General features: G+C 38.3%; 1 protein-coding gene and 1 pseudogene across 4 annotated transcripts in view; both read left to right on the top strand.

Moving 5' to 3' along the window:
- KIAA0753 (KIAA0753 ortholog) overlaps positions 1-19,345 on the top strand; it is a 65,413-nt gene that overhangs the window by 43,672 nt on the left and 2,396 nt on the right. For 3 of the 4 annotated variants that reach the window (XM_023518730.1, XM_023518729.1, XM_023518731.1), the window contains 6 exons: positions 389-467; positions 1,442-1,534; positions 4,936-5,121; positions 6,188-6,269; positions 9,942-10,062; positions 10,645-10,869. In XM_023518730.1, the coding sequence (XP_023374498.1) occupies positions 389-467; positions 1,442-1,534; positions 4,936-5,121; positions 6,188-6,269; positions 9,942-10,062; positions 10,645-10,869 (786 nt within the window). The remainder of the gene's footprint in view (positions 1-388; positions 468-1,441; positions 1,535-4,935; positions 5,122-6,187; positions 6,270-9,941; positions 10,063-10,644; positions 10,870-19,345) is intronic. The other variant, XM_003799031.3, reaches the window with a different exon arrangement.
- On the top strand, positions 17,358-17,516 carry LOC105887920 (annotated as a pseudogene).

Genomic DNA, 19,345 nt, shown 5'->3' with positions numbered 1-19,345 from the left:
TGCCACTGTTTTAGTAGGGTTTGGGGAGGGCACAACATTAGTTTCTTTTATTCAGTCTTCTTTAGCTGTTTAAAGGCAACCACTATCTTTTCAAAGTGTACTCAGTGCCTAACAGGCTTCTTCAGATCTTTACTAAAACCCCGTACATAAGGCAAGGTGCACGACCAGTGGTGCGGCATCAGGAGAGTTTCGGCTTTACTCAGACCAACTGGATCAGAATCTCTGTTTTATTAAGATCCCCAGGAGATTTATGTGGCTATTAACGTTTAGAGCAGCTCTTTAGTTTTTATAATCATTTGATTTCCCTTCATTTGGAATGACAAATAAATATGCAAAATATGATATCAAGATGCTTTGGATTTTAATTTTCTGTTTCATTTCTAAATAGTATTTCTGCCACCCAGTTAGCAGACAAGGTTGAGGAAGCAGTTCTGGATCGTTTGAAGCCTCTCTTAGTCACGGCCCAGGTAATTTGGTTCATCTCATTTTCTCACCTTTGGGGAGTTTTAGAGTAAAAAGAATTACTACACTGTTGACAGCTGGAGGACACCCCCACACCACCACACATTATTGATCTGTCCTGCATTGTGGGGAAGGGATAGAGATAAGGGGAAAAGAGAAGAGTCCCACTTTTGAAAAAGGTGAAGTTGTGGTTTGGGGAGCAAGTATAGATTGCAGTCTTCATTCCTAATCAAATACATCTGTTCGTGATGTTAGTGTTCAGTTAATTGCTTCCATTTTAATGTTGTGCTCTTTCACCTCAGTGGTTTGGAATGATTGGCTCTATTTTTCCGAAGGAGAGAGATGTTAGGACAGCATCTATGCACGAATATTTTCTTAAAGATGAAATTACATATGTCTCACCAATAGGTTGTGCCATCCTTCTATAGGAAGTAAGCTAAATTTTGTAGCCAGACCCTGGAGAGCTCCCTGTAAATAGACACAGTCTTGTTTGTACGAATGAATAGATGAGACCACAGAAGAATATTACAAAGTAAAATGGAATGAGTGCCATTCTGGGTCCCTGAACAAACCGTTGAAGTTATGTGTATCTAGATTGAGAATTGATAAATTATTATTAGTCCATGGAAATCTCAGGAGTACAGGGCTAAGGAAGGATCTTAGAGATGGAATTGTCTAATTTCCTCACTGTATCACTGAGGAAATTATAGAACAGAGAAGTTGAATGACTTGTATAAAAAGCACACAGCTATTCTGACATTGTTTACAAAGTTGGGGGGGGGAAAGAGCGGAAAACCAAAATCAACACGTGGCATTTATTTTCATGAAAACAAAGGGCTTTGAATTGCTGCAAAAAGCCTGATGTGGCTAAAGCTGATAAATAGGTCCACACAAAAGTTATTCTGGTAACACAATTCATTTGTACTAATGTGAGCTGCAAATTTTTATAATCCATGAATATATTTCTCTGTTTTAATAGAGAGTCAGTTCCTCTGCAGAAGCAAATAATCATTTGAAGGATGGTTCATCAGTGAACACAGCGCCAGCCCAGCCTGAACGGGAGGTCTGTGTGGTGTGTGTTGATATTCTGGCATTTGTGCATGATAATGTCTTCATTTGTAATGAAAATGGCATGCAGATTACTTTGAAAACACTAGATTATCCTACTCAAGAAAGGCGAAAATTATTTTTCACATTTGGCATGTTGATTCTTACCATGTGTATTTTAGCATTATGACTTAGATCAGCCTTGCAAACAATGCACAGAAATCTCTAGAGCCACCGTATTCATCAGTAGCTCTTTATCTCTTCTCTTGATGAGAGAGTGTGGGTACCCTCAGTGGCCCTGAATGTTGATGGCCTGTGGCAGAAGAATAGCTGCCCTCATTTTCTTTCATTCATCCTAGTTTCACTCATTATTGGCCTAATTTCCTTTATACTTAGGCCCTAATATTTATTGTTAGGCAAGCATATTTTGAGTGCCTGATATGTGACCAGTATCTGGCCTAACAGAAAGAAAAGACAGCCCAGGGAAAAAAATGAGAACATTTGAGAAAAATAAAACCATTTTGTTGTGTCTACCCTGGACTCTTCCTAGGGAAGACTTGTTTTTAGTATTTGTGGGAATGTTCCTACCTTGCTTAGGCTTAGGCTGAAGAGTGGAAGGTACAAGTTACATTTACTTAATCTTTGTGGAGATTGCAAAGACCTTTATTGCGTTTGTTGCCCAGAGCATGTAAAGGGCAGAGCAAGTAAAGAGATTTCAAAGTTAGAAGGAAGTTGGAATGAAGTTCCACTAGTCCAATGACATTAGGAATAGGAAGAAAATAGGTTTTGAGACTATATCCCTATTCTAGTTTTTTTGTTTGTTTGTTTAGCAGGCCCTGGCCAGGTTCAAACCCACCACCCCTGGTGCATGGGGCTGGTGCTCTAACCATAGGGCTACAGGTGCTCAACCCCTATTCTAGTTATTAAGCAATATTTTAGCTGTAGATTTTCATAATCTCTGTGAACATAATTTTATCATACCCAATATTTTGTAACAAATTCTCCTGTGAGGTGAGGATAAGACTGGAAGCTAAAAGCCTACATTTAGCCTTTATAAATTTTCAGGTATGCCATGGCTTGGGGTTTTGTGCAGCATAGTAACTAAACAATATTTTTTTTCCTCACAAAATAACAAAGCTAACATCTAACCTGGGGAAACAATTCCATACTGCATTTTAATATAAAAGAAAATGAAGTGAATATAAATGTTGACAGTGAACTAGACATAGTTGAATATAGCTAGGAATGATCAGCTTTATATATAAGAATTATTTTATCGGCATTAAATGGTTTCAATTTATTCAAAGAAAAAAGTAACTAGTATTTGGAATTTGGGGCTGTTGTTAAATACCAATATATTGCAAAGAGTTTTCCAGGCAGCACCATCAAGAGTCAGTGTTTAAAAAGAAATGAATAAAAACAAACAGACAACTCATAGAAGTTGGCATGATGAAGTAGGAAATGTTTTTATGTTAACTTATGAAAGAGCTGTGGGATCTTGAACACAGATTTTCAGAATTCTCAACTTTAAAGTGGAGAAGACATTTGCAAGTAAAATATAGCTCTCAGCAGATTTGCTTACAGACAAGATGATCTTTGCCATCAGGAAAACACTCTTATAAGGGTCCTGTTACAACAGATGTGTCTGTTACTGCTACCTTTGTCATTAAGTCCGCATAAGAAATATATTTTCCTAAATGGATGAGGTTTTATAAAAAGTTAAAAGTTATATATACTTATGGCAAAAAATTCAGATAATTCAGAGAAAGTATAATATAGAAAGTTACAGCTCACCACAAACAGGTACCCCTTACTGTTCTGTATCCTGCTTCTTCCTTTATGGTGCTCTTTCCATACCAGCACATCGAGACCTCCTTTCTCCTTTTAATGGCACATGGTAATTTTTGGTATTTCATTCTTTATAGATAGGAAGTATACATATATACACATGGAAACACATACACATATCTTAATTAACTAGACCTGTATTATTGGTTGTCTGTATATTTTTTGCAACTTTATTGGTTATTCAACTTAATTTGTTTTTTTGAGACAGAGTCTCACTATGTCGCCCTCAGTAGAGTGCTATGGTGTCACAGCTCATAGCAACCTCGACCTCTTGGGCTTAAGTGATTCTCTTGCCTCAGCCTCTCATGTAGCTGGGACTACAGGTGCCTGCTACAACGCCCGGCTATTTTTTGGTTATTTATTTATTTATTTTTTCATTAAATCATAGTCAACTTATTTTTTATTTATTTAACTTTAATTAGGTTTGGACATTTTTTTGGTATCTTTATTGACCATTAATATATTGTCTTCTGTGATCTATGAAAATACTTCTTAAATTGCTGTAGCTGTAAATTGAGTATCTTACTTCACACCAAGTAGTGTGCTAAGTATCCCACCATACAAGCTATCATGAAATCCTTACAACTCTGAACTGTAAGGTTATTACTTCCATAGTACAGATGAGAGGATTGAGGCCCAGAGAGGTTGAATAAACTTGCCCAAAGTTGTAGGCTTGAGTGGGCAGAACCAGGATTTAATTACGGAAATATCTCATTCTATCGCCTAATACAATAATTTCCTCAGCAGATAATCTTTCCAAAAGCCTCTTTCAGAGCTGATTATAGGCATCTATTAGAATTAAGAAAAATACAATGTTTTGTGAACTGTAAAGTGCTTTGTGAATATAAAGGACTCAAAGTCAAGAAAGGTGGCCAGGCTGTCCCATGTTATAGGTATAGAGTCTCAAAGACAAAGAATCCTGATCTTGTCACAAATAGGCTTTTTTTTTTTTTTTTGAGATAAGTGTCTCACTCTGTTGGCCAGGCTAGAGTGCTGAGATGTCAGGTCATAGCAACCTGAAACCCTTTGTCTTAAGCGATCCTTCTTGCCTTAGCCTCCCAAGTAGTTGACACTACAGGTGCCCACCACAATGCCTGGCTAGTTATTCTATTTTTAGCAGAGATGTGGTCTCACTCTTTTTCAGGCTGATTTTGAATTCCTATCAAGCAATTCAACTGCCTTAGCCTCCCCAGAGTTCTAGGATTACAGGTGTGAGCCATTGCACCTAGCCACAAATGGTCATTTTTACAAAGGCACTAGACTCTGGAATGTGTGATATGTGAAATATTGGACATTCTCCTAAATATAGCAAAAGGAAGGTAGTTCTATCAACTTGCAAAACAGACAACAGTGATAATTTACACAGACAATAATGGTATTATTTGGTTAATGCTGCTATTTAAATGACTGTTATAAAAATTGTACTGATAGTCTTGCTTTTGATATTTACTGCCTTGGAAGAGGTTTGTTTTACCATAGAAAGTCTGCCAGTTGGATCAGTATGCTGTTGTTTTATTATGATCAAGCAATAATCTTAAAATTTTCCTGTGTCACCCCCCCAACCCCCCTGTTTTGTAGGCTACAGCTATTGATTCTATGCCCAATAATATTCATCAGCTGGATGATTTTTTGGAGGATACTGCTCAGGAGCTCTGGGCTATGACTCATGCTAAGATCTTGGGATCTAAAACCTTAGCCACCTTGGAGGACAGCAAGGACAGTCCAACTCTGGAGATCATGATGCTCCGAATGGAGGAAATGGAAGTAAGGTCTGGGGCTCCTGGTCTGGTTTGCCAGTGGGGGCTGGCCTCAGCCGAGTGCCATGCGTCAGAGTCACATGGGCCTGGTTTTCAGTCTCAGCTCTGCTGCCAGCAAGGTGTATGACTTTGATATGTCACCTTCTCTGATAAGTAGGGCGTGTTTAAGGATAAAACAAGGCCTAGAGTATTCAGCAAACTATCTGATATGTAATCCAGTAAGTGATCATGCCCAAGAGCTGGACGTTGCTGTGAGCTGTGATGTCGCAGCACTCTACTGAGAGTGACAAAGTGAGACTCTGTCTCTAAAAGAAAAAAAAAATTACACCATAATAAAATCTGATTTCTGCTTTGCAGAATTTTTTTTGTTTTGAGACAGAGTATCACTTTGTCCCCTGTCACCCCAGTAGAGTATAGTAGCATCATAACTCACAGCAATCTCAGACTCTTGGACTCTTGCCTCAGCCTCCTGAGTAGCTGGGATTACAGGCACCCACCACAATGCCTGGCTACTTTTAGAGATGGGGTCTCACTCTAGCTTAGGCTTGTCTCCAACTGGTGAACTCAGGTGATCCGCCCATCTCGGCCTTCTAGAGTGCTGGGATTATAGGCGTGAGTCACCACGCCTAGCTGGGTTTTGAAAATTTAAAGATAATGTAGTTTATTCCATTCTTGTAACCAATTTCTCCTTCTTAGGGATAGCTGTATAGATCTGAGATATCCAAAGCAGTAGCCATCAGTCATATGTGCCCATTAAAATGTCTGTTAATTAAATTAAAACACACTCCAGGTGATGTGTAGTTTGTGGCTACTGGACTGGACAGTGCACATATAGAACATTTCATCACTGCAGCAACTTCTAGTGGATAGCGCTGGTCTAGATTGCAGCTATGTTAATTGCTTCATTTTATTTTAGACTTCACCTCATGAACCAATTACTTCCTGGCCTGATAGATGCCTGTTTCTGGCAATGTGTCTGTATCAGTTCTGTCTGGTGAACTTTTTATCTTTAAAAGTTCTGGTTTGTTATGAAACTCATTTTTTTCTCATAAATTAAACTTTATTTTTTAAAGAAATACCAGGAGACAGTTCGTCAAAGATATAATAAAATCGTATATGCTGATCCTCGTATTTGGATACAAGAAGGAAAAAAAGGTAAATGTTTCACACGTATTTTTCTCCAGCATCTTATTCTGAAAAACCTAAAATGTACAGAAAAGTTGAAAAAATTGCGCAGTAAATATTCACATACTTACCTTTTGGCTTATACAATTAACATTTTCCTCTATTTGCTTGATCGGTATCTGTTTATCCCTGTATCCATCCGTCAAACTCCTCCTACCTTTTCATTTCAAAGTAAGTTGTAGATGTCAGTGTAGTTCACTGCTAAACATTCACATGCATGTCATTAATAGAGCTTAATATTTGTTTATAGTTTTTTTTCCTTTTGAGGTAAAATTTACATATAATAAAATGTACAGATACTGTGTCATTTGGTGGGTTGTGACAGATGGATACCTGCTTGTTTAAACCTCCATCAAAATATAGAACTGTCACCTCAGAAAGTTCCTCACACCCCTTCCCAGTCAGTTCCCCACCACCAGCCAACCCTTATGCCTTTTTAGTTAGTTTGGACTGTTCTAGAACTTTGTATAAATGCCAGTCATACAGTGTATACTCTTTTGCCTGGACTTCTTTTATTCAGCCTAGTGTTTTATAGATTTGTCTATGTGGCTTATTTTCTGTTGCTGCTGTTAACAAATTTAAGTTTATAATAAGTTTAAGCCACACAGTTAGTGGCTTAAAGCACAAATTTATTTCCTTAAACAGTTCTTGAGGTCAGAAGTCTAAAGTTAGTCTCAAAGGACTGGTGTTGGCTGGGTTAGTTCATTATGGAGGCTCTGGGGGGTGGGGGTGGGGAATCTGTTCCTTGTTTCTTCCTGCTTCTCAGTTTTGGGCTATTAGGAATAAATCTGCAATGAATATATTCATGTATAGTTTTTGCATGGACATAAGCTTTTATTTCTCTTGGGTAAATATCTAAGAGTAGACTTAACCAGGTCATAAGATAGGTGTGTGTTTGACTTTCTAATAATTGCCAAACCCTTACTGAAGTGGCTTTTCCATTTTACACTGGCATCAGCGCTCCCATCTGTATTGAGCTGCTGCTTGGCATCCTTGCAGGCATGGATGTTGTCAGTCTTTTATATAATTGTGACCATTCTGGTGAGGGGGTTATGGTATCTCGTGGTTTTAGTTTAATTTTCTTGTTGAATAATATTTCAAGCCTTTTCAAGTGATTATTAGCTATTTGTATAGTTTCATTTGTGAAGTATCCAAAATCTTTTGTTCATTTTTTTTTATTAGGTTGTCTTTTTATTTTTAAGTTGTAGGAATTCTTTATATATTCTGGGTATAAGTTCTTTGTCAGATATAAGTTCCTGTTTTTTTAATAACTTTAAAGAGATATACAGGTGGATATAAAATTTGTGTGCAATTTAGAATCGTTTAACATGGTAAATTGCACATGAACTTTATGTCTTCCCTGTAATTCGCCCTTTAAAAGTATATGATTCAGTAGTTTTTAGCATATTCCCAAAGTTGTATGCCATCACTACTGTCTAATTCCAGAAAATTCATCCCTAAAAAGAGATCCTATATACATTAGCAGTCATTCCCTGCTCTCCGTTTCCCTACCCCTGGCAGCCAGTAACCCATTCATAGATGTTTTGCTAATATTTTTCCCCATCTGTGACTCACCTGTTTATTTTCTCAAAGGTGTTATGTTATGAACAGACATTTTTAATTTTCATAAAATCACATCAGTTTTATTTAGTATGTTTTTTGCTTTCTATGACCTAATAAATCTTTACTTACCCTAGAGTTGAAAAAAGATTCAAAAGTTGATAGTTTTAGTTTTTATTTTTAGACTTGTGATCCATCTTGAATAAAAGTTGTGTATGACTTGAGTAGAGATTGAGGTTCATTTTGGTTTTCCTAGTGGATATGCATTTCTTCTAGCATCACTTGTAGGTAAGATTTTGCTTTTCTCTTCGGAATTTATACATGTGCATTTTGACTACTTACTCATTTTTGGTTAGGAGTGTTGCTTCAATTCTCTTTGACCCATGCTTACTGGTTATGCCTTAATGACAGGAGGAGAAGTTACCTCTAAAGGAATTTAAGCACTGTAAATGCTGTGCTTACTAAGATGTAAAGGAAATTGGGGGTATAGAGTGTTTATAACATCAGCGTATGTCACATGTAATTACTTTAAAATGCAAGTTTGGAGTTTTGTGCTAGAAAAAGTATTCTCCTTGTCAAATTTTGACAGGAAGATGAGCAGTCTAAACAAAACTCCAATTTGTTCCTTTATGTGTTTTGTGTTTTCAGGCACTCCGATTTTTGCTCATATTGTTCTCTCTTCCTTCCAACCCTTCTTGGCCTCCATTTTCATCCTCATGTAACAGCTGAGTTGTTCTCCAAGGCCTTCCTCATATGATCCTACTCTGCCTGTGCAGTGCTCCCCAGTGTCCCCATACTGGAACTTTGTTCCCTTCTTCTCTCCTTTGCACATGAATTCTCATAGCACTTTCTGGCATGTTCTCCCATGTGTTAGAATGATTTGTGAAGGTATCTTCTTCCTCCAAGTCAGCCACAGATTCTTTGAAGCCGGAGAGTCTGTCATAGTCAGTATGCCCTCACTGCATCTGGCAGAGGTCTCCCGCAGCCAGGGGCCCTTCTCATTATGGCTTAGTCCATCAGTGGGCATTCTAGCCCACTCTTTTGTGTGGAAGCTGAGGAAGGACAGACATTGAAGGGCAATCTGGCCCCTTGGCCACAGAGTTAGGTAACATCATGTACAAGATAGTCCTATAGAAGACTTAATGTTCTCTTTTATCAAGGATGATTTAAATGATTAGTCACTATCTGTGACTCTGCAGATAGTCTAGGTATGCACTTAAAAGGAGCTCTTCAGAACACTAAGAACTGAAATGAATTTTTGGACACTTCCAGAGTCATAAAATCATAGTAAGAATTCTGTTTCCACTTGTTCTGCTTGTTTGTTTAATTGAATCAAAAAACCAGATTTAAAGTGATCTTTGGAATGTGTAGTGTCTCTATCTCTTATCCTCTGTACGAACAATGAAATTGAATAGTTTTGCAAAACTGACTTCTGCAGTGTTTCTGACAGTAAGAAATCATAAGCAGATAAATGTGAGTTAGAGAAAATTGTTTGACATAGAGATGCTTCCTACTTAAGGACAATTTTCTTCCTATACTTGAAATATATTTAAAAGTATCAATAATGTAAAACTCAGAAGAGCTGTCAAGCATGTTCAGTATAGTTAATAAGTTAATGTTTTGACTATCATCATGCACATTTTTTTAGCAGTGCCCAAAGACAAATTAAATCCTCTAATTAAGTGTTCAGGTGTGAGTGGGTTTTTTTTCTTCAGTAATCAAAGCATTTAAAGGTCAAAAAGTAAGCCCAACTGCTTAAGAGTCCTTGAGTGGCTGGCAGGGTCCTAATGGAACCCTCAAAGCCTGCATAGACCTCTTCAAAAAGTCTTCTCAGAGCAAGCAGAGGCTTTGCAAAGAGTTTACCATTTCTTAAAACTGATTCCTCATTGGTTTATTTCTTTGTAACTTTTAAATTCACCTTAGCATTTAAAACAAGGGCATTTTTCCCATGGCACTGCTAGATAAGCCCATGGTGCTTAAGAGACTGACAGGACTTTTTTGCAGGTTTGGCCACTATGACAGCTCTAATATGGATGCTGACTTTTCATTATATGCAGTCGTTTTATGCCTCTCCTTTTCTAGACCAACAGATCCCAGCAATAAGTGAAAAGCCTTTGCTTCCTCATCCAATCATGATCACAAAGACAGTAGCTCAAAAGGAACCAACTGTAAACATCGTGTTAGAAAGGCCCTGTAATGGCAAGTAAGTGGCGCCCACTGGTTTCATTCTACCTGGTTGCCTTTGGTGTTGCTAAACTCTGAATTCCTTCAATTTCCGTAAGACAGAGAGAAATTCTTATTTTGAGCAAGATCTTGCCAAACTCTAAGATATATCAGTAAAATAACATGTAAGCTTGTGTTGCATCCTAAGGAACTTTCAGTATTCAAACACATTTAGCTGTTTTATATTGTTGAAAGCACCACTCTGGTACTTATGGGTTACACTGATACTAACTGCAAGATTTGCTTTATTAACTCCTTTGTCTAAGGGACAGGTGTTCCTATCATGTCAAGGGTTGGCCTAGCATTAAAAGGGAAACAGTGAACGGTGATAAGCTGTTGAGTTTTGTTCAGTGTGATAAAAGTGAAGGTGAATCTTTGGTTATCAAACTATGAGGGTGGCGCCTGTGACTCAGTGAGTAGGGCGCCAGCCCCATGTACCGAGGGTGGTGAGTTCAGACCCAGCCCTGGCCAACTGCAACAACAACAAAACAAACTATGAGGATAAATTGACAGCTTAGCCTTGCTGATGATCTTGAATGCTTTCATTTTTATTTGTTCTCAGTTCCTTGGATGAAAGTGTGGGAACAGAGGAGAGATCAGAGAAAAGAGAGGCTCCCCTTCTCTCCCTTGTAGAAGATTCTCGACAGAAAGAAGGCCAAGCTCTCCTGTTTGTCCCACCGTCTATGCGGCACAGCATTGGTGACTACTGTAGCCGTTTTGAGCAGTATCTCCGGATCATATCACATGAGGCCATAGGCTCTTTCAACCCGTGGCTGATAGCTGAAAGGTCAGTCAAATGTTATGGTCCTCTGTTTAGGAACTAGGTATCAGAAAAGCTGGAGAAAGGACTACCAAGGTCTCATTCCATGCTTTGGGCTCTGGAGTTCTAATGGTTGTTCTTGGGCTAGTGCATGGGCTTTCTCTGCTAACTGCCTGTTTTCAGATGCAGAAGCCTATAAAACAGCACAGATGATGCTACCAAGAGTGTGCTTTGCAGCCTCCCCTTCCTAGGAGGGTGTGTAGCCACTTTGGCTGCCATACCTAAACACCGTAGACTAGGTGACCCAAACAACAGCAGTTTGTTTATCATAGTTCTGCAGGCTGGCAAGTCTAAAATCAAGATGCAGGTGCATTCAGTGTCTGGTTAGGACCCCCTTCCTCTCTTGCAAATGGCTGGCTTCTTGCTGTGTCCTTGTGTGGCAGAGAGCAAGCTTGGACCTCTCCTCTTTTATAAGGACCTTATCTAAATCTAATTATCTCCTAAAGGCCCCTATCTCCAAATAACATCACATTAGGGGTTAGGGCTTCAACATATGAAATTTTGGGGAGACACAAACATCAGGTCCTAACAACAGGGGTACAATATTCAGGAGTCAAGTCAGGGCTGGTTTTTGTTAATGAGGGTGAATGTCCCATCAGAGAACACAAAATATTGCTGGGCAGGAAATAGTCATGACCATGAAATTTTCATGGTTGAGACAAACTTGCCTTTATAAGCAGCCCTTGTCTGACTTTACAACATTTTCTCTAACCCTTCCCCCTCTTTGGGTTATCTCCCCTGAGAAAGGTATTAATAATTTTGTAGAGTCATAAAACAGGATCTCCCAGCTACTGAATATTTGAAGAATGGGTAGCCTCCTTTTATATACAAAATTCTTAATTAAAAGATATATGTAAATCCATTCTTTTTAAATAGGGCCCAAATTTTAATTCCTCATGGGTCTTACCTCATTACATGCAGGATATTCTTCAACATCAAGTTAAGTAATATACTACATTTCTTTCTTAAACAAGTTTTTAATATATTCCAGGAGTTAATAATCACCTCTTTTTTATTTGCTTATTTTTTATATTCTCACTAACTTTCCTCACACACTAGCTAACATCCTCTCAATATAATTTTCCTTGTGATCAAAAATACTAGTTACTCTGTTTCTTAACCCCAACCCTTACTCTTTTTCCCGAGACTTTTTTTCCTCCTACCCCAATCTGGGCTGGGGTAGGAGGTGTGTATATGCAGCTCTTATCCTGGGATTTCCCTTTATCATCACTGAGCATTAGATTATCTCCCCCCATGTTAGATTTCTTACTGAAAGAAGAAGAAATCTGACATGGGGGGATACACAGTCTTACTGGGAGATACACAAACCAGGATATGCTCTTTGGTGGAGCGTATCCTGGTTTGTGTATTGGAAGAAATTTCTTAAGACTTACAAGTTTGAAAGTGTTTACCGTTAAACTTGATGGATAACTTAGCTGAGTTTAAAATTACTGGTTTGTGTTTTCCAAAGAACATACACCTTCCTTCTTTTGTGGGGTTGGAGAAGGGATTGTCACTTAGCTGCCAGCAGTAGGAGTGGAGATCAGTCAGTCTAACTATTCTGCAGATTTTCAACTAGTTTCTTCATTTTATGTCCCATACTTCACTCTGCTTTCATGATTCTTTGTATTCTTACTTCCTGAGAGCTTTGGAGAGCTTTTTGGAGGACAAATCAGTTTGTTTTTCCTTGGCAAGAGTCTCCCTGCAGATTCTTAGGTTTTAACTTTCTCTGTACTCCCTCTGTACTGCTGAGTCAGCTAGGATTCTTGCCTGTGCTGCTTCTGAAAATTTCAGACATTTCTCATCTACTTTTGCCTATTTTTAAATCTTTATAGATGTATGTATTTGTTTATATATTTTCTTCTATTTAAGTGGGATTTTGGGTGGGATCACATAAGTGATTATCCTGAGATGAAAGTCCTGAGACTTCTCTTTAATCTGTAGTCCCCCTTCAAAGTATCTGAGACTCTTTGGTGGAGTTACACATTTATCTTTGCGTGTACTCTGAAGGATTTTTGGAGAAGAGAAGCAGCAAACCTGACTTGTGTGTGTTAACCCAGTGTCCTATAGCATACTTAGTCCCATCACCTGTCTGGATCAGCTAGGCTAGTAGGCACATTGGGAAATCCACCCATAAGCCAAGGAAGGTAGACTCTCCTTTGTATGTTCTTGCCTCCAGATAAAATGATAACATCTTGTTCATAATTGTTATATAGATATAGGGAAAAGCTCCCTCAGCCCGTAAGGCATATTAGGCTAAAATGTAGATGACAGAGCTATTAAAATATACCTAGGATTTTACAGATGTTTTCCTCTGCTATCCTTTGACCCCAGTAATTGTGCATCTGAATATTCTATCTCTCTCTCTCTCTCTTTTTTTTTTTTTGAGACAGAGTCTCACTTTGTTGGCCTGGGTAGAGTGCAGTCATATGACAGCTCACAGCAACCTCAAACTCTTAGGTTTAAGTGATTCTCTTGCCTCAGCCTCCCAAGTAACTGGTACTATAGGCACCCACTGCAACGCCCAGCTATTTTTGTGTTGTTTTTGTTGTAGTTGTCATTGTTGTTTAGCAGGCCTGGGCCTGCTTCTAACCCGCCAGCCCTGTGTATAGAGCCAGCTCCCTAACTACTGAACTACAGATGCTGAGCCTCTATCTCTATTTTTTTATCTCCCCTGTTTTTGTTTCTTTTGAATATTCCAAAGATGAGGGTTGTATTGATCAGATCTTGAAATAGTACCCAAAGCCAGTTGACTTCATCTGATAGCTTCTTGGGTAAGGCAGTAGCTAGCTGAGTGTTTTCTTTCTTTTACTATCTCTGTTCCCTCTTAAACCTGAAAAAACACTATTCCAGTGATCAGAGTAAGCAAATGATACAAACTGGATGCCAATAAAAGAGTGATTATGAAAGGAAAGGCTTAAGGGTGATAATGCTTTTGATGAAGGCAAACTCTTAAAGATTCCTTGTTTGAAAAATAACTATCAGGAGATTTCTTGTTAAAAGGACAGATTGAACATACGCATTTTCCTCTGTTGCTTGTATTCCTATCTCATTATGTATCAGTGAAAGGCTAAATAAAGGGCAGGAAACTATAAATGACAGCAAATAAGAAATATCAGTAAAAATTTGTCAGACATAAAGCAGTTAGACCAGAGAAAAGCCAAGTGCCTAACAAGGGTGAGGTCAAGAACTAACTTTATCTGCACAGAAGAAGCTTAGTAAGATTCAGGAATTGGAAGCATCAGGTGCTTGTGAAGGCGTGGATATAGCTGAGCCTGAAAATAGGTGTGGTTGAAATTCTCACTCTTGAAAATCAGCAGATAGCGGAGATGGCCAGATATTTGATGAAAACCATGGAAGTTATATATGCTTTTGTAACAGATAAGAACTCTGAGGAAGCGATGCAGAAAACAGAATAAAACATCTAAAAAAACAAACAAACTAGAATTAGTATTTTTAATAGAGAACTAACCAAAGCTGCTGTATCTTGAAAAAAGAATAAGATACTAAAAAAAGGAACTTTTGGTTGGCTTTTGGTGACACGGTGGCTCACACCTACAATCCTAGCAGTCTGGGAGCTGGAGGTGAAAGGGTTTCTTGAGGCCAGGAGTTTGTGACCAGCCTGAGCAAGAGAGAGAAATCCTGTCTATACAAAAAAATAGAAAAATAACTGGGCTTGGTGACATGTGCTTGTCGTCCCAGCTACTCAGGAGGCTGAGGTAAGAGGTTTATTGGAGCTCAGGAGTTTGAGATTGCCGTAAGGCATGATGACACCACTACATTCTGTGTACTCTAGTTTAGACAACAGAATAAAAGTCTGCCTCAACAACAACAACAAAAAAAGAAACTTTCCAAGAATTAATATATATATATTTTAGAAATTAAAAACAGGATAGCTAAAATGAATTTGCTAGAAGGATTCAATGAAAAAAGCATCTTTCAGGAAGTAGAACAAAAGATAAGGAATTAGGTACGAGAGAAGGAAAAGATTTTTTTAAAATTAGAGAGATGAGAGATGAGCTCTAAGAGATCCAACATCTGAGTAATAGGAGTTCCAAAATGTTGGCAAATGATAAAAGGAAGAATGGGAAATTACCAAAGAAGTATTATAAAATTTTGCAGAAGGCTGTTAGTCTTTAGATTGAAAGGATTCATCAGTTTTCCACTGTGAATGAGGGAATGAATGAATGAACAGAACACATCATGGCATGTCAATATCAAAAGGGAATTTGAGCATCTCACTGTAAGGAGAAGATGACAAGTGATTCAGGAGAGGGAAAACCAGACACTTTCAAATAACCAGAAAGGAGACTGTAGCAATACTGGAAGCTAGAAGATCATAGTGCATACTTCCAGTATATAACCTATAATTTCCTGCTCAGCTAAATTATCAATTAAAGATAAAGATAGAATAAAAACATTTTTAAGCATGCAAAGTGTCCACAAATTGAGAGCCCATGCACAGTTTCACAGTGAGCTACATTTAGGAAACTTAGACTCTGCTATGGGGCTTCCAGAAAAATGGCAAAAGCAATTTCCAAGAGAAGAATTCTGCAGTGAGCATGGGAAGCAGCTAATCTAGATAAGAGGAAGGTCAGAGGACTCCAGAGGGAATGGTTCCCCAAGACGAAAGGCAGAATAGAGAATGTTTAAAAAAAAAAAAAAAAAAAAGAAGAAGAAGGAAAGGAAAACAGATACGTTACCTGACATGTTAGAATGTATTAGGAATACCTTTGTATTTCTCTCACAGGTTGGGAGTAAATTCGTGATAGGAATGTAGAAAGTGAAGCAAGTATGAAAATGAGGTAATCCATTTCTGGTAATGATGTACTTGGTAATTTGGACCACCTCTCCCACTGAGGGTAACTGTTAATAGAAAAGCTGTATTGAAAATAAAACATACATTCTTGAAGGCATTAAAACGTCAAGGAGGTAATGAAGAGTAACTGGGCCAGGATGCTGGAGAAGACAGAGGCCGCGAAGCTTAGCCCCTTGTTGGGCGCTGGAGAGTGGGTTGCCGAGGGCAGAGTGCAGTCAGGGTTGCCCAAGTGGGGGAACTGGCCTGCTGAACGTTCCTAGCTTTTGATCGGGACCCCAAAGGGCTGCATTGTGAAAGGACAGATGATCTGGATATAAATAGGCTTTCGCAGGGACTCAGCTCAGCTCCAAATTAGTTCAGTTGCTGTAATTGGATTGAGTTGATTCTAGACTGTTAGTGTCCTCCCCGGCACCACACAATAACAAACATAAATTTTCTTTGTAGGAAAATAACATAATCTTTAGGGCTCAACTTATTTCTACAGTTTTCAAATGTAATGTCCGATAAAATGGTGAAAATAACCAGGCTACAGAGTGACAAGACAAGAGCAAGAAGAGACCAACGGCATCTCATTAAAATAACTGTGCCTAGTGTGTTCATGGAAATAAAAGATGTAAATTTGGATCTTTGCAGAGAACTGGGAAAAACAAAATCCAAATGTACATTCTAGAATAAAAAACACAATTTCTGAAATGAAGAATTCATTAGATGGACTCAATGGCAAATTAGACATAACAGAAGAAAAAACTGGAAACTTAGAACATAGGATGAAATAAAACATACAGAATAATGCATGGAGCACAAAAAAAAAGGAAAAGTAAAGAAAAGGTAAGGGACATCGAGAATAAAGTAAGAAGGTTGGAATCTCAGAAGGAGCCGGGAGGTGATGAGTCAGAAAGAGCATCCGAAGAGATGTGGACTTTCAGTTCCCCAAAGAAGCAAAAGGCAGTAAACCATAGATTCTGGAAGCTCCAAAAGGCCCAAGTAAATAACAAGAAGCCCATTCTTGGCCATATCATAGTATTGTTAAAAAACATAGACAAAGACAAAATCTAAGTATCAGCTAAAGGATGAAAAAAAGAGAAAAAGAAACAAAAACAGTAGATGCTCGAAGACCTAGCATATCTTTAAAAGTTCCAAAAGAAAACAACTACCAATTGGGAGTGCTGAGCCCAGTGAAATATGTATCAAGAAGGAAGGTGAGAAGAGAGTTTCCACATAAACAAAGCTGAGAAAATGTATTACTGGTAGACCTTCACTACAGGGACTATTAAAAGGACACTTCCAAGCAAAAAGAAAATAGTCACAGATGGAAGATCAGGAATGTAGAAAGACATGAATTTTTTTTTTTAAAGGTAAATATGTAGGAAAATGAATACAATGTAATACATATGTAGCCACAGCGTCTTTATGATTGTGCGTATGTGCATATACACACATTAAAATACACAGTAACAATAGCATGGGGGACCTCAGAGGTTCCTGGCACAACTAGGCGCACTTGGCAGCTTCGTGCTTCTCCTTTATTCCCGTCCCGCCGCCTGGCTGCCCGCGCGCGCTTCGCATCCTGCAGACGCCCGAGGTGGAAGACTGAGACCCGGGATCCGCTGCAGAGTTCGCGGCTGCACTTGTCGAGATGGCCGGGAAGAAGGCGCGTGAGAACGCGCAACCGAGCCCCGCGCGGACTGAGCTCCAAGAGGAGTGTGCAGCTCAGCTGAGGAGACTGGGAGACAAACTGAATTTCTGGGAGAAACTTCTGAATCTGATAACCAAACTCTTCTGCAACCAAACCTGACTGCAACAAAAACTTCTGCATAACAAACAAACAAACAAACAAAAAAACACTTTTGCATTTCGAAAGGGAAGTTTCCCACAATGGGTGCAAGTGGTACCAATGTCATAAATTCCAAGAGAGGTCGCATTGTAATTGAGAGGAATGAGAGGGAGGGAGCATTCACTTGCTGGTGGATGCCCTTAAACTGAAGATGGAATACCTCAAAATTCTGTTGGGTTTTTCATCTGTCATTTGGGGGGATGACATTATAAAACTACTTTGTTTATTTGACAACAAGAATGAAAGAATCTTAAAAGTAGGGATCTAATAACACTTCTTTTTTTAGTTAGAGAATTATTCTGTTATTTTTGCTGAAGGTCATTGCCCAGCCTGGTATAAAAGGAGTTGAAAATAGGGTTAAGGCTGAAAGAAACAGTTCAGTGTTGTTTTTTCTTTGTTTTGTTTGTTTGTTTGTTTGTTTTACTTTTCTGTGCCAACTCCCGAGCACTGTATACTATTTGATTTATATATATTGTCTTGTTAAAAGGACAGATTTCATTCTGAGAACACTGAATGTTATATTGAATGTTGATTGTATAGGTCACTACACAGTAATGTAAAATAAGTTAATTTGTTTGTTCTGATTTGAATTGTATTGCTTCTGTTCAGGTGACTTTCATTAATTGTGTTCCCTGGGGTTAAATGGAAACTGTGGAAAACTGGAAAACAACTTCAGAAAAATTGGATTTTATTTGGAGGATTACTTGGGGCCAGTCAAACTCTTGCACACTGAACATAAAATGAGAAAAGAGGATTTTGTATAACTAGGGAAAATGAAAAAAATAGAACTTTTCAGCTGATGCTAACTTACTCTACAAATGTTCCTAAAATTAAAATACTAATTAGTGTGTATCCTGTGAAAAGCGATCTTTTAAAAGAAATAATGTGTTCATAATTAGAATATACTTTGATTAAAAAAGGGACAGACATTTCTTACTCACAATGAAAATCCCATATATAGACATACAGAAAATAGTGGCATGATTGAATTTTCAGCAGAAGTAACTATTTATTTTTTACCTATTTATAATCAAAGTATTTTTGTTTCATTTGAAACAAATGTGTGTGTATTAAAGTTCCATTTTTGAGTTATGAGACAAGGATTTTATAACTACTTGAATTTTTACGGTAAAAAGTCACTTTTGATGAAAAATTACCTCCCATTTGTTTTTCTCAGTATTACTTAAGGCTGTTTATTTGGTTGGAAAGATGTTTGTTTTTTTCTGCCGAGGTAGATATTTTGTCATATGGGTATTTATGGTCTATAACTATATTTAAATGTGTGTACACATGAAAATTGGTGTGTTGTCACTACAAAACTATGAAAAGTTATCACCATTCAAAAAAAAAAACAACAATAGCATGTAAGTCAGGAAGGGGATGGAGGCTTAGTGCCTGTAGCTTAGTGGTTAGGGCGTCAGCCACACACAGATGAGAACCCAGCCCAGGCCTGCTAAACAACAGTGACAACAAAAACAACAACAAAACAGCTGGGCATTGTGCCAGGTGCCTGTAGTCCCTACTTGGAGCTACTTGGGAGGCTGAGGCAAGAAAATCGCTAAGCCCAAGAGTTTGAGGTTGCTGTGAGCTGTGATACCACAGCACTCTACCAAAGGCAACAAAGTGAGACTCTGTCTCAAAAAAAAAAAAAAAAAATGCATCCAGGAAGCACATACAGCACATACAGCAATGGACTAAGAATCAGGAGATCTAAGTTCTAAGGCCAGTTTCACACTACCTACGAATGAGCGTAAGACAAATGAGCAAGTCAGTCTCTTTGTTTTTTAATG

The sequence above is a fragment of the Otolemur garnettii genome, unplaced genomic scaffold (genome assembly GCF_000181295.1).
Source record: "Otolemur garnettii isolate 467f Iridium unplaced genomic scaffold, OtoGar3 scaffold00145, whole genome shotgun sequence".
Classification (NCBI taxonomy): domain Eukaryota; kingdom Metazoa; phylum Chordata; class Mammalia; order Primates; family Galagidae; genus Otolemur; species Otolemur garnettii.
This window is presented reverse-complemented; position numbering and strand designations above follow the sequence as displayed.